Source organism: Verticillium nonalfalfae, assembly GCF_003724135.2.
Source record: "Verticillium nonalfalfae strain VnAa140/NRRL 66861 chromosome Unknown scaffold_192, whole genome shotgun sequence".
Taxonomy (NCBI): Eukaryota; Fungi; Ascomycota; class Sordariomycetes; order Glomerellales; family Plectosphaerellaceae; genus Verticillium; species Verticillium nonalfalfae.
The window spans coordinates 28,066-44,137 of NW_021167417.1; the positions used below are offsets into that span (position 1 = coordinate 28,066).

Sequence of the window (16,072 nt, forward strand, 5' to 3'; positions counted from 1 at the left end):
GATTGACGACACCTCAAGGTGGGAAATTAAGTCACGCTTCTATAAAGCTATCCAGATAATCTTTGCCGCCGCCACTTCACCGAAGCTGATGAAGAGTTCACGGCAATGGTGGCTCAAAATGCTCGCCTGGTGAGTGCACGTCAAGTCAACTCTGTTTTGAGTACCCCGCTCACATTGGAGTTGACCTCCACACAGACTCCAACAAGTTGGGGTCAGGATGCCCCCTGGTCGTATTTGGAGGCGAACTACCATTGGGGCCGCATTTGGAGGGGCTTCTCTCATAACATGCGGCGTCAACGGCCGTGATTTGTCGTACGTCTCATACGTGATGAAATGGAAACGGCGGTGTTGCGTCGATTTTGATGACTAAAATTACCACTGACGTGCGCTTCAAGAAATATTTCAGGTCCAGACTTGAACCCGTGAACCAAACGATTACTGTGCCTATTGAAAAGCAATAATTTTCAATGGTTCTCTGCATCATCAGACGCACACACGACAATTACGTGACTGGCACCACAGAGGAAGACTTTACAGTCTCAACTCCACACGATCATTATGTCGGTCTTCTTTAAGGATATCGCATCGTAAGACTGAACCCCCAGAATATCGATCGCTCACACTGACGTGGAACCAAGCGACAACCCCGTTCGGGAAGGCGATGTGGAAAAGGTCCTGGCACCATTGGGCCTAACTATCAAGGACGAAGAATCTCCAGAGTACGAGCGACTTCTTGCTGCCGTACACGACTGCGCGGAGAGAGTTTTGAGCCTCCCGGACTATCAACCTGCCCCGGACCTCTCACGATATCCTCGCCAGAACGTGCGCCTTCCTGCTGAAGATGAACAGGAGTTTGGCCACGCCTGGGCTCATCGATTCCTGATCAAAGGCAGCACTTTAGGAGGCTCAATGAAAGGCAAAAGTGTCTGCCTGAAAGACTGCATTGCAGTCGCCGGAGTCCCTCAGTTCTTTGGGAGCGATGCTTTCCCAGCCTGGACTCCATCCACAGACGCCACCATCGTCACCCGCGTCCTTGATGAGGGTGCCGACATTCTGGGAACTGCAACATGCGAACACTTTTGCAATTCCACATCATCATTCACGAGCGCTCAAGGAACAGTTGAGAATCCCTACGCAACAGGCTACTCGGCGGGAGGGAGTACCTCCGGCGGCGCGGCCTTAGTAGCGTCTGCGACTGTTGACATCGCGTTGGGAACGGATCAAGGCGGAAGTATACGAGTGCCGGCTTCTCTATGCGGCTGTGTTGGACTCAAGCCAACACATGGTCTCGTCCCATTTACCGGCATCACATCCGGAGATCCCATAGACGACCACGCAGGTCCCTTGGCAAGGTGTGTTGCAGATGTCGCTTTATGTCTTGACGCCATTGCCGGCTATGACAACATTGACGGAAAGTCGGTGGGAGCTGGGCCCCATGGGACTTTCAAGTTCTCCAGGACACTATCCGGCGCGAACAGACTCGACGGCGTCAAAGTCGCAGTACTAAAAGAGGGAATCGACCATGCTTTGGTTCAAAGCGATGTAAAATCTTGCGTCCTTGCCGCAGCAAGGGGACTAGAGCAGCTTGGTGCTGTGGTCGATACTGTTTCCATACCTTGCCATGTGGAAGGACCATCAATATGGACTATCCAACAGCGTCTGGCTGGTGCCATGGGCATTCTCGGCCGAGGCTACGGCCAACGTGGTCTTCATCTGACGGAGTTTGAAGAGGCAAGACTTCCATGGCTGGACTCCAACTTTCAGAAACTATTTCCTTCAACCAAGAACACCGTCATCAACGGGCTTTACCTTATGGACAAGTTTCCAGGCCTGTACAGCAAGACCGTCAACATTGGGAGGCAACTGAGAGATGCGTATGATCGCGTATTTCAATCATACGATGTCATCGTCATGCCTACTACCCCATTTGTCGCTCCTCGCCATGGGCCTCGAGACTCAGTCTTGGGTTCGTTCGAACCGAGTATTGGACTCACCTCAAACACAGCCATTTTCAATATCACTGGTCATCCTGCCATGTCACTTCCAGTGGGGCTCGCAGGAGCTGCAGATGATCAGAATACGATGCTTCCCGTCGGCATGCAGATCGTCGAGGTATGTGGCGAGAGAGCAGTATTCTCAGGGTAGGACAGGCATGGGAGTCGGCGTTTGAGTGGAAAGCGTGTCGAGCACAAGACATGCAAGCACCTGAATGCCTCGAAAGTATATCACAACCGTTGGACGTACATACGTCGCATGCTTCAACCATGGCCAAAGCCTCAGCCAAGCTTGTTGATATCGCTGCGTCTTAGATCCCCCGTCGTCTACCTGGCAGGAGCGCGGTCTGATTATGCTAAATTGCACTACGTTCCTGTATCTTGATCAAACATGATAAGCCAAATATCGTGGAAGCAGCATCGCCACTGTCTTTACCCCAACGGTGCTGGCCCGTAGTTGGAGGCAACGGCCTCCTGAGCAACTACCCCGCGATAAGGGGTTAGTCTCCAACGGGGCCATGACGTACTCCACTACAAATCCAATTGTAGCACCCGCAGATCAGGGAGGATCGATGTGGAGGGTACTCGGTAGATAAATGTCACTCTAACCGCACATGCCCCCGCAATCGACGGCACACTTACAGCATCTTCCAGAATTACTCACCCCTCCTCATACGCCACCATGGGCAAGAAACGTGTTTTGGTCAGCTATGGCGTCGATGTTGATGCCGTTGCCGGGTGGCTGGGCTCGTATGGCGGAGAAGATTCACCGAACGATATCAGCAGAGGTAGGTGCTCGTTAACATAATACGGACTCCATACTCACCCAAGAACAGGTCTCTTTGCCGGCACTGTCGGAACCAGGAGGGTTCTGAAGCTTTTCACCAAGTACAACATCAAAAGCACTTGGTTCATCCCGGGCCACAGCCTCGAGACGTTTCCCGAAGAGATGGCTGCCGTTCGTGATGCTGGCCATGAGATTGGTCTGCATGGGTACTCTCAAGAGAACCCCACAGACATGACTATCGAACAGCAGAAGGAGGTCCTCGATAAGACGTACCGCATGTTGACTGAGTTTGCTGGTAAACCTCCTCGAGGTTCCGTCGCACCTTGGTGGGAGACCTCGAAGGAAGGCTGTCAGCTGTTGGCCGATTACGGGATTGAGTACGACCACAGCATGAGTCACCACGATTGCCAGGCCTACTACCTTCGCACCGGAGATACTTGGACGAAGATCGACTACAAAAAGAAAGCCAGCGAGTGGATGAAGCCTCTTGTACAAGGGCAGAACACTGGCATTGTTGAAATACCCGCTAACTGGTATCTCGACGACCTCCCACCAATGATGTTTATCAAAGACGCGCCAAACAGCCATGGTTTTGTGAACGCACGCGACGTTGAAGATATCTGGAGAGATCATTTTGATTACTTCTATCGGGAGTATGACGAGTTCATATTTCCCTTAACGATACACCCTGATGTTTCCGGGCGCCCTCACGTCTTATTGATGCATGAGAGGCTTATCGAGTACATGAAGAGTCATGAAGGAGTGGAGTTTGTCACAATGGAACAGATTTGCGATGATTTTAAGAGTAGAAACGCGGCCCCAGAGGGGTCAATTTTGCCTGTCAGACCAGGAGCCATCCTGAAAGAGTCTACGACGCCATATTGAGGATAGCTATTAATGCAGAGAGTTGAGGAAATCGCATATCTTGCCTACAATGAATGTTTCAGGTTCTGTTCAAGTCTCCTGCCATGTCATTGACAATCAACCAATCTCGAAAGTCCGCTTGAGAATTTCACCAAGCCATCTCAACATCACATCTCAGTCATCAATTCCAGTGGTGCCTAAATGGTATGCTGTGATAAGGATCACCCGCTTGCCAAGAATCAGTCCCGCGGCCAGGATTGGAGACTCGCGTCTTCATGATGGACGAATACTTGTCACGAGCGCTTCTCCACGCTCCAGATGCCGCTCAAGCAAGTCAGATCTACCCCGCTTCCAAATGTGTGACTGACACTTTCTGTGGTTATCAAAGTTGGGGTTTAGTGTGATGGTTAGAGCAACGTGAAACCAACCAGAGATGCTAGATTACCCCAAGATGTCGAGATGACCCCAACCTTATCATCACGCACCTACATGAATGACAATCACTCCACTTCGGTTCCCACTTAGCGGCACTTGCAGATGTAACCCAGGTCCGGGGAACGTTCTGCTCATGTTGGTCATGATTTGGGCCTGCATGTCCTGAAAGCTGACCCAGGCCAATCTCCTCTTTGGAGATAAGCCTGCTTCTCCTTCTTGTAGTAACGCAGAAGATAGGTATCGCTTTCTATTTAACAAAGGCGTTTATTCGTCTTACTGTCATACACATGTCGATCCTTCTTCAATCACAAAGATCTAGACGCATTTTCTCTCACACAAAGGCCACCACGTATTGGAATTTAGCATGTCCACTAGGGATTCAGAAAAGGGCACTGATGCCATTGCTCCAGCACGGACAAGCGGTAGCATCGAAATCGCCAAAGCAGATGACAGCAATAACTCCTTTGAGGTTTTCAAGAAGGGCGAGGGCACAGTCGATTTCCGTACTGTAGGTTGGATCCATGCTTCGGTCATTTTTCTCAAAGGTGCGTCTCTCCTCTCTCTCTCTATACCAATGGCATTCAGCTGCTCATAAGCATTCAGTGATCTTCGCCACTGGGGTACTCAGTATACCTTCCGCCATGTTCGTTCTCGGGGCCCTACCTGGCGCCATCAACGTTCTGGGCTGGCAGTTTCTGAACACCTACTGTGCTATTATCCAAGGAAACTTCCGCAACACGCATGCTGGCTGCCATTCAATCGCCGACATGGCTTACGTTGTCGGCGGTGTTTGGCTGAGGGAAATTGTCGGCGTGCTTTTCCTCGTCACGTACGCAATTGTTGCGGCCAGTGGCATATTTGGATCCTCCGTCGGCCTCAATGCACTATCGAGCCACGCTATTTGCACGAATTGGTTTATGCTCGTTGCAACGATTGCTGTTTTTGCTCTTGCAAGCGTACGGAAATTCGAAAAGATTGCATGGCTTACGTGGGCTGGGTTTCTCTCGGTCTACATTGCTGTCTTCGTTGTCGTGTGAGTTCGTACGAGACTTTTGCCGGGGAACCCCGACTGACAGTTCAACAGCGTCGGTGTCACCACCCGTGATCGTCCTGCAGCTGCTCCACAGACCGGAGATTTCGAACTGGGCTATCATGTTATCGGAAATCCGACATTCGTCACAGGTATCACGTCGGTGGCCACGATCTTCTGCTCTGGGGCCGGAACCTCAGCGTTTCTACCTGTCATCTCAGAGATGCGAAAGCCCCGGGACTACAACAAAGCCGTTTACCTTTGCATGGGAATCGTCACAGCGTCCTACCTGACCTTCTCTTTGGTTGTCTATCGCTACTGTGGCCAGTGGGTGGCCTCGCCGTCTCTCGGCAGTGCTGGCGACGTTGTCAAGAAAGTAGCCTACGGAATTGGCTTGATTGGTCTCCTCGTCAGCGCCTGTCTGTACGTCCATGTCGCGGCCAAGTACATGTTCGTTCGTATCCTGCGTAACTCTGAGCATCTACAGAAGAACTCAGTTGTCCATTGGTCGGTTTGGTTTGGATGCACAGGCAGCATGTGTGTTGTATCTTTCCTTCTCGCGTCGGGCATCCCTATTTTCAATTATCTTCTCGCACTCGCGGGCAGTCTAACCTTCTCGCCACTGGCACTTGGGCTGCCGGGGTACCTTTGGGTGCATGATCACCAACACTACCGCCGGGGCCGCTGGTGGCAGGCTGTGGTTTACTATTTGAACTGGCTCATGATTGCCCTGGCTGCTTTTCTGACGATTGGCGGCACATACGGCGTAGTGCAGAACATCATCAACGCCTATGCCAACGGGGAAATTGGAGGGGCCTTTTCCTGCGCAGACAATAGCGATTCTTCCTAGATTGCCGGATAGCTGAGCTGTCACCACATGTCTTCATTTAACTATCGCATTGCTGCTTGCATGCTATCATTAAACCTCGAGCAGCCTCCGTCTTCGTGTACGCTCTTTTCCTTGGGCGTTTATTTTTCAACGTCCTGAACTATGACAGCCGGGCATTCCGCAAGCGCTAGACTCTCTCTGTACGTGGCCAGCAAAAGCGCGACGCCGAAGGATCTCCGACGTTACTGAAAACGGAGCCAATGCCCACGCGCGAGCCCGGCCGCTGTGGGTCAAATCCCCCCCCGCCAAACATGCTTTCAGCCACGGAGGTTAAGTAAGCCCTGACATTTTCATCCACCAACGAACATCATCGTCACACTGACTCACCTTCATCTTAACAACGACACCAACAACCACGACAGTTCCTTTGCACGGTTTCGACATCGCCTTTCAACATGGCTAACGATCACATCCTGACCCTGTCCTGCCCGGACAAGCCTGGCATCGTCCACGCGGTGACAGGCATCTTTGCCGAACAGAACCTCAACATTCTGGATCTCCAGCAGTTTTCCGACCCGGTCTCTGAGAAGTTCTTCATGCGTGTTCATTTTGGTCCCACTCCATCGGAGTCGACGGCGCATCTGGATGAGCCTTTTGGCGCACTTGCTGCCAATCTCAAGATGGAGTACGATATTCGACCCGTTGCGAAGAAGCTGCGTGTTTTGATCATGGTGTCCAAGATCGGCCACTGCCTGAATGACCTACTCTTCCGTACCAAGGCTGGCCAGCTGAACATTGAGGTGCCCCTTATTGTTTCGAACCACCCGGAGTTCCAGCAACTGGCTGGCAACTACGGCATTGAATTCAAGCATCTGCCCGTAACCAAAGACACCAAGGCCGAGCAGGAGCAGAAGATCCTAGACCTCATCAAGGAGCACGACATTGAGCTTGTCGTCCTCGCCCGTTACATGCAGGTTCTCTCGCCGAGACTGTGCGAAGCTATGTCCGGACGCATCATCAACATCCACCACAGCTTCTTGCCATCCTTCAAGGGCGCCAAACCATACCACCAGGCCTATGAGCGCGGAGTCAAGATCATTGGCGCTACTGCTCATTTCGTCACGGCTGACCTTGATGAAGGCCCCATCATCGAGCAGCGTGTCTCTAGGGTCGATCATAGCCTGAACCCAAAGGAGCTGGTTGAGGAGGGAGCCAATGTCGAGAGCCAGGTCTTGGCCGCTGCGGTCAAGTGGACGGCCGAGGGACGCGTTTTCCTCAACAAAACCAAGACGGTAGTCTTCAATTAAATCATGCGCCGCGCGCGATCAATTCGGTTACAAAACTGTACCCTCGACATTTACGAGCCTCACTGTCGTTCGGGATCCAGTTAATGCCGCTGCAGTGACTAATCCATCGTCGTTCCAGCTAAAATCAACTGCGCCACCTCCTCGAAGACGAAGTCCTTTGACACTGCCACCGGCCCAGGATGCGGGGATCGCAGGCCCAAGGACCACCGATCTGATTTCTTGAGAGGGAGCATCGTGCGCCAGGGGTAGGTCGACCACCAGCATACTCAGTATCGCTCCCGCGAGCCCGAAATTGGCGTCAATTTGGAACGGTTCATTGCGCGCCGAGTACATGCTGAAACCATTGTCGGCAAAGTTGACATCAATCGCATAGCGGAGATGATAGTGCGCCATGTCTGTGTTGTTCAAACGCGCCCAGCAAGCAGACCGCCAGACCTTGCCCCAGGCAGCGTTCGCATCGGGCCCGTTGCCATTGCCACGAGACTCCAGCGTCTTCCTGACGCCTGACTGAATCGTGACATTCGTATAGCCGCCTAGATAAGATGAAACCGAATATCCTGGATGCCAACCTGTCAAATGAGAAAGATGGCGATGCGTAGTCTTTTCTTCAAAACCGAAAGAATCCGGAAGCTTCCATTCCTTGATGCCTCCCCAGTTAGTGAAATGAAGGCCTTTGTCCAGCTTTTTGAGGCTCAACTTGACATCTTCAAGAAAGCCAGTATCGTCTTCCCGAACGTATTCAGCGCCAGATAAGACTGTATCGAACACGCGATGAATCTCTTGCTGATAGTGGGTGCATCCAAAAGTTGTTGGCCCATGCTCCGGGCTATTGCACGGATTGACGACCAGTGTTCCATCGTTGCTGAATTTGTCTTCGACCAGCTGAGAGAGCCAGAACTCCGCAACTCCCTTAATCAGAGGATATCCTTGATCCCTGAACCAGCCGATGTCTTGTGTGTAATCAAAATTGTCCCAAACGTGCTGCATCATCCATGCGGGAGCGGCCGGATCTGTCAACTGATTAGCAAGTTGCAATTTCAGACGGAACTGAAGGCACCTCACAGAATGCCCAGCTGGCAGCGTTTTTCATGGCTGTATGTCCGAAAATATTCATCTCGTTGTGCACAACCCAGCCACTGGCGTTGTAAAGAAGCTGTGCCGTCTCAGAGCCACGAGGTACCCAGTTTTTCTCCATGTAGTTCCAAAGCGCGTCTTGGGTCCGACTGAGCCCTGTCTGGTCAGCAGCCCAGTAGTTCATTTGGAGGTTGATGTTGGCATGGTAATCACCACTCCAAGCCGGCCAAAGTTCTTCCGTCCACCGCCCAGCCAGGTTGGCCGGAAGGGAATCTTCTCGCGATGATGTGATGAGAAGATGTCGAGCGTAGTCGAACAAGAGAGCTTCCAAAAAGGGATCTCCTGGACCGTCCGAATCATACTCTTGGATGAGTGCAGCGGTCTCTTTTTGCGCCGACTTGTTCGGATCGGGGAGATCAAAAGTAAAAGCACCTTGAAGAGTCTGATAGTCTTCAAGGTGACCTTCGAGAAGTGTCCGGCGACCTTGTGTTGCAGCGTCATTGGTTACTTGTTCGACATATTCGTGAGGATCCACGCCACGGAAACTGTAGCCACTTTCCGCATTGCCTTTGGACTGATCAAAGTTCGTCTCTGCCCCAATGACGATTGTGAGTGTTTTCTGACCATCTGGTACGGTCACAGACAACGAGCCGTCATCAGAGCATTCTGTGGCTGGTTTTGTACAGCCTGGTCTTCCTGTGATACGAGCTATTGACTCGTACTTCATACCCAGAGGGGGTCCAAGCTGGGTCACGCCAACCCCTTTAACGTACTGGTCCCCACAGGTGACGTTGAATAAATTTGCCTCCACGAGGATGTTTTCAAAGCCGAACCTCACCTTGGGAAGTGTCTTGCCGGTCGTTGATATACTGTAGACACATACCTTTGCTGGAAAGCTGCAGTAGACGACAGTAGTAAAGGTAGCTTCACCGGTGTCAAATTCAGTAGTATGTATACCTGTGGTCAAGTCGAGCGTCCGGCGATAGTCAGAAAAGTCGCCCATTTCTTCGACAACAACACTGAAGTTGCCCAGTGTTCGGTATGCACCGAAATGGTCGCCTTTGCCCAGGATAGGATCGACGTCTATACAGCTTATCCATTACACATGATTCGACCTAATTCGAGATATTCATGACTTACGTCCAGTGCCATTTGCGAAGATGTTGGCTCGCAAGCCCGGTAAGGCTTCGTGTTTCGGAGATGGCGGGTTGCCACCTGAGTAGCTCTGTGCCATTATGTCAGATATCCGAAGCAAAGGTGGCCAGGGGAAAGTTACCTCGGATTCAAATGGCCCACCGGACCATAGAGAATCAACATTGATGATTACTTTTTCTGAACCAGGGGGCCCATGAGGTATTGCTAATCAGCTGTCAGACAGTGCAGCTTCAGAATTACTGTGTCCATTCTCACCTCCAAGTTTCCCATTACCAACAGGATAGGCCTTTTTGAGGAGGTATATATCACTACTTCGAGTGCCGTGGGTAGCCGGAACCGAGGACCATAGTGAGCGCCCCGTTACTGAGGCAATATTGGCGAAGAACAGAACTGTCTGGGCACCAACTGAGGGCAACATTTCGAGGTTGAGACGCCGTTTGAAACAGGTTGTAGTCTCACGGAATGAAAGTCATTCGCCTGACTTTTGAAAAGGTCGAAGAAATGGCAAAGACGAGTGATTTATACTTCGCAGCGAAGTCATGCCCGGCAATTCGTCCTAAATGTGCGTTTAATTTGACTTCAGTCGTTTCGACGGCCCGTTGGCCGGCCCGTTAATCGGATCGAAAGGATATATGGAATGAGACTGCATATGCTCATGCACGATCCTTGAAGGTCTCAACGAGCACATCTTGGTCATCACGCGACGGACGACGCTGCCAATGGTCGGTCCTTCCTAGGTAAAGCCTGCAAGCAAGGTAAGGCAAGTGATAACAATCTCATGACGAGGACCCAGAATCATTGCGTAGGCATAGTACATGATACGTTGCTGCGTATAACGCCGGGGTCTTTCTGAAAGCGTGCCTGGTGCTGTGAGTGTGACACACCATGTGAGATGATCAAGCCCATTTGACCAAAAGTTCCGTCACCCCGCACTTTACGCTGCCATGCGATCAACTGAGTCCGTGAGATCCTGGTTAAGTGAGGGGTGGCGGGGTCACAATGCCAGGGGTCTGTTGCCGACCCGACGGGTAACAAGTCGGGGACGTTCACCTCCGAGCAGCCGACGGCTGATCACATACTTCACAAGGATATATGATGGAACCTCTCGGCTGGTGAGAGGAAACCGAATCACTCTGCTTTCAAAATACTTAGCCGTAGCTTTAGCTCAAGGGAATGGTATACTCTTAACTGGGGAGAACTGAACGTCATGCGGATAGAATCCTGACAATGAATTGACCTGCATCTAGTCTTACACGCGAAAGTTCATGCCCATACGTTTCGACATACCGCCTCAGGAAATTGATAGATGACCTGAAGGAAAGCATTAGGGCAGAAGTAAAAATCATAGTAAAGGAATTCTGGTTGAAATACGGAGCCATCATCAGAGATTGCATGAGGAACAATTGCAGCGCTGTCTTGATGAAGACGTACCATGCTAAACACACCTCATGGCGCAAAGCTGATTACCTGTCTATTTCTTCGGCCTCTTGCCGAATCTTGCAGTGCGTCCAGAGCCGCGTCTAAGTCTCCCGCCTCTAACATGTTTGCTGCGGAAATGACTCTCTGCTTGATATCCGAAATCCGTCCCAATGCCTCCGAATGCTGGAGACACCAGTGAAACAGTTTACCTAGTACCTGTGCGTCTCCCTGGTAGTCCGGAGCGACGTTACCCATGTCCACCAATAAAAGTTTACCACCTTCAGGATGAGGTGTCCCTCCAGTTATTTTCTGTGACTGTATCGTGACGTTCCAGTCGCAAATGTCTCCATGCATGATCCCAATTCGATTAAGCTCTTTCACTCCACGCGTTAAGTCATAGAGCTGCGATTCGGTCATGATGATATCTCCTTGCTTTGCAAGGGAGTCCAGACTGCGTCCTGCGAACGGCATGAGAACGCCAGCGACTGACCCCTCTTCCCAAGGCCCCGGTGATGCGTCTTGTATGACCACGGCGTGGATAGGGACGACATTGAACCTCTTCTCCATCTCTCCAAACATATTCTCGCCGTCGACTTGACTATCCAAGTGGGCTAAGAGTTTTTCTCGGGTGCGGATCGCCCTCTCAAAAGCCTTGATATCATCGGTGAATTCGATTCGTTTGAAAACAGCTTTGCGGCCGTCCCATTGACATACATCTGTGCCTTTGCTTAGATATCTTTTGTCATGGATGTCGCCATAGTGAACGGTAGGAAAACGGTCCTCAGGATCAGAGCCGTAACGAAGGCTTTCAGTGATGGGTAGCGCTATGTTTTGTTCTTCCTGTGTATGGTAGGCAACGGGGCTGCCTTTCAGTGTTGTTCGAATTGTATTCCAGCGAGGTTGCCGTCGGTGGCCGCGATGGTACGCCCTGACATGTTTTTGGACAACAGATGACAACCATGCGTCGTCACTGACTGCCACATCAACATCTAGTTGATACCATCGCCTATTGGCGACATCGTATGCCCGGACAGAGCACGGAGCCTTGGACGAAGCGATGTTGTCGTAGATCTCGATAACTGGATCGTGCCACTGTCGGCTTCTTTCCAGGACATGATGCGGTTTTCGTTTGAAATGACTTTTAAGTTTGTCCATGGCCTAAATTGCTCAGATTTCGGAGTGAAGACGGAAGGAATATGGAATGACGAAAGAGTGCGGGGTTCGAGAAAATGATTCAGGGTTGGGCAACTTGGCATACGAACCAAGACGTCCACCCTTGGCAAGGAGCGCCGAGAACAACAAATGACCTGATACATAGGAACACGCGCATCAATCGTTTTCCCGAGCTCCTAATGGGGGTTTATTGCATGTAGAGATAATTTCAAGTCATTCTGTTCCTAGTCTCGGCTAAAAGTCTCCAGAAATGCAAACAACGATGAACTCGCGCCAGCTCGCAACTTTATTGTAGTGACAAAGTTTCCAGTCCTGTCTGCTCCAGAAATACCTGTAGAAGCTCAAGGCTCTCAATCCGAGGACATGAACACGTGAACTCGTTAAAGGATGCAAGCAGAATGGGGATCAAGAAGAGTAAATCATTTCAAGGGACTACAATTGAGGTGTATGCTCATGGCCGAACTTCCTCCCTGGTTTCCACGTAGTCTGCCTCATCTCCCACCTTTTCATGATCGAATTCTTGGGGCATCGCAATCGGGCGATTTCTTGCGAAGCGGACGGTTCCCAGGACAGACGGAGATTCTCTGAACATCATGTCTATCTCTTCCAAGTTTCGTCCCATAGTCTCAGGGAATAGGAAGTAAACCGACACGGGAATACAAGCAGCTATGACGGCATACACGATGTAATACCGGTACCCGATACTCCTGATTGCCACAGGTGTAACCATGACGACGACAAAGTTCCTGGGATGGTCAGCTTAACTCCCAATAATGACCGAAATACACATACCATAGCCAGTGGTTAGCTGTGGACAGAGATGACATAGCCATCCGTAACTTGATCGGCGCAATCTCAGTGGCATAGAGAAAATTGGCGCCCAAGAACCCAATGGGCACAAACGTATTGTACAGGTAGATGAAGCAGCCGGCAGCTATTTGGGCTGCTTTGTTTTCCTTTGGGAAGGAAGTGCTGATTGCAAGGGCGACCATGCAAGAGGACATCCCAACACCGCTGATGATGAATACAGCTCGGCGACCAAAACGATCAATGCAGACGAACCCAAGGAAAGACGATAGAAACTTCCAAGTCAAAGCTCCTCCGGATAGAACGCGTGACATTTCGGTGCCCATTCCTAGGTTCTCTTGGAACAAGATTGTTGCGTAGACTGAGATGAGGTTTGAGCCCCTGGAATAGTCAATACGAGAAACATCTGCAGACACCAATCTGAAAAAGTACTCACGACATCTGTTGGTAAAATTGGAGCATCATGCACAGCCCGAAGCGGTACAAGAGCTTATCCTCACCCATTTTCAGCATATCGCTCATTTTGACGCCGCCCTTGCTCGTTTCTTCCAAAGAGTGCTCAATGCCAGTGACCTCTGCATGAACCTCCATCGAGTCGACAGGAAAGCCTCTGAGAGCGGCGACGACTTCTCGGGCGTCTTGGCTGCGGTTTTTCAACACAAGCCAGCGCGGTGACTCCGGGAGGAAGTAAATGGAGATGATGAGGACGAGTGAAAATGCAACACCAATTGCAATTGATGGTCTCCACGTAATCGGGCCAGACTTGAACTCCCAGAAGCCAAGGTTGATCCAGCTTTCGAGGACATAACCGACGCAGATGAAGAGGCCATCTAAGACAACATGCCGTCCACGATTCTTTGCACCACTTGTCTCACTCTGCCACACCGGAACGATGGAGCTAAGCTGACCAATGCCGAGTCCGACGATGACACGGCCCACGATGAGTTGTGCCAAGCTAAAGGCGGAACATTCGAGAGCTTCGCCGATGAGCGTACAAATACCGGCAGCGAAGATAACGTTTCGTCGCCCGAATTTATCGCCCGTCCATGAGCAGGAAAGAGCGCCGCAAAGAGCTCCAATGGTGAATGTTGCAACCACAAAGCCCTGGAGTGTCGACTTTTGCTTCTTCTCACTGCCGGTTGTATGGACGGTGTCAATCTCGGGAAACGTCTTCGTCCAGTCTTGGGTCGTCAACAGTCCGCCTAATCCGGCTTGATTGTAACCGAAGAGAATGAATGCTGGACAGACAATCAAGGCAATTTGAAGGACGCTCAAGGCGTGTCCGGTGAGTCCAAAGTAGCCCATTTTCGCGGCTTAGGTGACGTAGAGGTTGAGATACCAGTGAAGATGAGGTGTCGAACAGCACGGGATCCCAGCTTTATACGAACCTACCCTTACGCCCGCTCACTAATGCGGGGAGTAATGCGGAGCCCCAACTGTCGCCATGGTAGGTCAATGGGGCAGGACGTGGAGAGAACACGATGGTGGACGTGAGTATGCGGGACGAAAGCCGCGAACTGTCCGCAGTGAGGCATGTCATACATTGGTCTTGATGGAGACAAAGAGCCGCGGAGTGATCAGGAACACCGTGATCTGTTGACTATTGTGGGTTCGACACGCGATATTATCGTCGTCATTCTCTAGCTCGATATTGAAGGCAGCGAATACCAAGCTGTCGTCCCGTAGCACTGCCGTAGGCGGGTATGCCGGCAGTAAAAGAGCCGCAAGTGGAGGAGGCTAACAGGCCGATCTAGCCGGACAGGCGCGATGAATCTGTCATCACCTCAAGAACGTAGCTGAGAGGCTCAAAGTTCAATTGACCCGCAATTCCAAGATTACGAAGGAATCCAGAATCCACGTTGTTATGCGCTTCCTGACTCGGACCCGATAATGGTATAGTGGGCTGCGTCCTATATGAACGAAAATGAAACGGAATAGCGAATACAGTTCGGAAACAGGACAGGGACCTATACCCTCATTCCCTTATACTTCTAGGCTAGAATAACTAAGGCCTTAGGTAAGCGCTTATAATAATTAAGGGCCGAGCGATAGGCCGCAGGCAGCCCCTAATAGAAGGAGCTTCTCTAATAGAGTTAGTTAGTAGGTACTATAAAACGTAACCCTAGTATTACGAGTATAGTAGATAGGTGTTACGGGCACAGTGGACAGGCAATAAGTGGAGCCTGTTACGTGACCGTAAGGTTAGTGATTACGGGATCGTGATCCTCTCGGTGATCACGGAACCGTAATCACTATTAGGCGAATACTATACGGTGATCACGGAATAGTGATCACTAGCCTATACGACTCCTAATTATATAACTAGGAGTTATAATATATAGAGAACCTCTAGAGCCCCTCCTATTAAGGGAGGGTATCTTAATATAATACTATAAACTAAGTATTTAAGATCTAAGATTATAAGTCCCCGTAATTACGACTATATTAAATAGTAGTAACTAATTTAAACGAGCCGAATCGACTATATATAATATAGCTAGGGGAGTAGTTTATACCTTAGGTCCCGAAGAGAAAGTTTATTAGAAAATTCTTTTCAGGAATTATATTAATCCGCTTACTTATTAAGGCGCTAGACTAATACTTAGAGACCTTCCGGCTACTTATTACGGATAAATAGGAATCCTATTTTAGAGAGGCCTTATTAATAGTAGAAGAAAAGGAACTTAGTATAGAAGTCGAGAAGATTTTATAGTAGAATCCTATATTATCCCCTATTACGGCCTACGTCTAGGTAGAGTAACGAGTACTCGGGAATAGCTTTATAAAAGTATTAATATAGTAGATATTTAAGCTAGAACGCTTCCCTTAGGCTATAGACGATTAGCGAAGAGTATACGAAAAAGTAATTATTAAAAAGGGGGACCTGGAAACCCCCGAAGAACTAATTAGGGACTATAATCGCTAGGAGATAACGACCCTAGTAAGCGAAATTACTAGTAAATTAAAGAGATTACGAACTTCGTCCCCGATCGAGTAATAGAGCTTAGGGTTAACGACGTTAGGAAGACTAATAGTAAGACCTACGATTAAGGAAGAATATAGAATTAGAACTATTACTCCGGGAAATATATTATTCTATAATTAACTATATATTTAAAATACTATAGATGAATATTACCGATTATATTAGGGGCACCCGTAGAAGGCGCTCTAGCCCTAGACTCCTAGCGGACTTAT

At 50.0% G+C, this 16,072-nt stretch overlaps 5 protein-coding genes across 5 annotated transcripts; 3 read left to right on the plus strand and 2 right to left on the minus strand.

Annotated features, from left to right (window-relative positions):
* Positions 1 to 558: 558 nt before the first annotated feature.
* Positions 559 to 3,666, plus strand: D7B24_003332 (uncharacterized protein; the record flags this gene model as incomplete). Its single annotated transcript, XM_028637524.1, has 6 exons — positions 559 to 587; positions 639 to 822; positions 1,657 to 1,966; positions 2,452 to 2,493; positions 2,639 to 2,782; positions 2,831 to 3,666. The coding sequence occupies 6 exons, from the start codon at positions 559 to 561 to the stop codon at positions 3,664 to 3,666; spliced, it is 1,545 nt and encodes a 514-aa protein (XP_028490712.1).
* Positions 3,667 to 4,444: 778 nt separating this feature from the next.
* D7B24_003333 (uncharacterized protein) lies at positions 4,445 to 5,960 on the plus strand (the record flags this gene model as incomplete). Its single annotated transcript, XM_028637525.1, has 3 exons — positions 4,445 to 4,625; positions 4,684 to 5,113; positions 5,165 to 5,960. The coding sequence occupies 3 exons, from the start codon at positions 4,445 to 4,447 to the stop codon at positions 5,958 to 5,960; spliced, it is 1,407 nt and encodes a 468-aa protein (XP_028490713.1).
* A 434-nt stretch (positions 5,961 to 6,394) lies between these two features.
* On the plus strand, positions 6,395 to 7,246 carry D7B24_003334 (uncharacterized protein; the record flags this gene model as incomplete). The annotated part of the gene is made up of 1 exon (XM_028637526.1): positions 6,395 to 7,246. One exon carries the CDS (start codon positions 6,395 to 6,397, stop codon positions 7,244 to 7,246), a length of 852 nt encoding a protein of 283 aa, XP_028490714.1.
* Positions 7,247 to 7,273: 27 nt separating this feature from the next.
* D7B24_003335 (uncharacterized protein) lies at positions 7,274 to 10,925 on the minus strand (the record flags this gene model as incomplete). The annotated part of the gene is made up of 9 exons (XM_028637527.1): positions 7,274 to 8,256; positions 8,309 to 8,939; positions 9,204 to 9,403; positions 9,461 to 9,545; positions 9,648 to 9,679; positions 9,731 to 9,838; positions 10,137 to 10,219; positions 10,555 to 10,608; positions 10,921 to 10,925. The coding sequence occupies 9 exons, from the start codon at positions 10,923 to 10,925 to the stop codon at positions 7,274 to 7,276; spliced, it is 2,181 nt and encodes a 726-aa protein (XP_028490715.1).
* Positions 10,926 to 12,518: 1,593 nt separating this feature from the next.
* Positions 12,519 to 14,179, minus strand: D7B24_003336 (uncharacterized protein; the record flags this gene model as incomplete). The annotated part of the gene is made up of 3 exons (XM_028637528.1): positions 12,519 to 12,813; positions 12,860 to 13,255; positions 13,311 to 14,179. 3 exons carry the CDS (start codon positions 14,177 to 14,179, stop codon positions 12,519 to 12,521), a joined length of 1,560 nt encoding a protein of 519 aa, XP_028490716.1.
* Between the last annotated feature and the right edge of the window lie 1,893 nt (positions 14,180 to 16,072).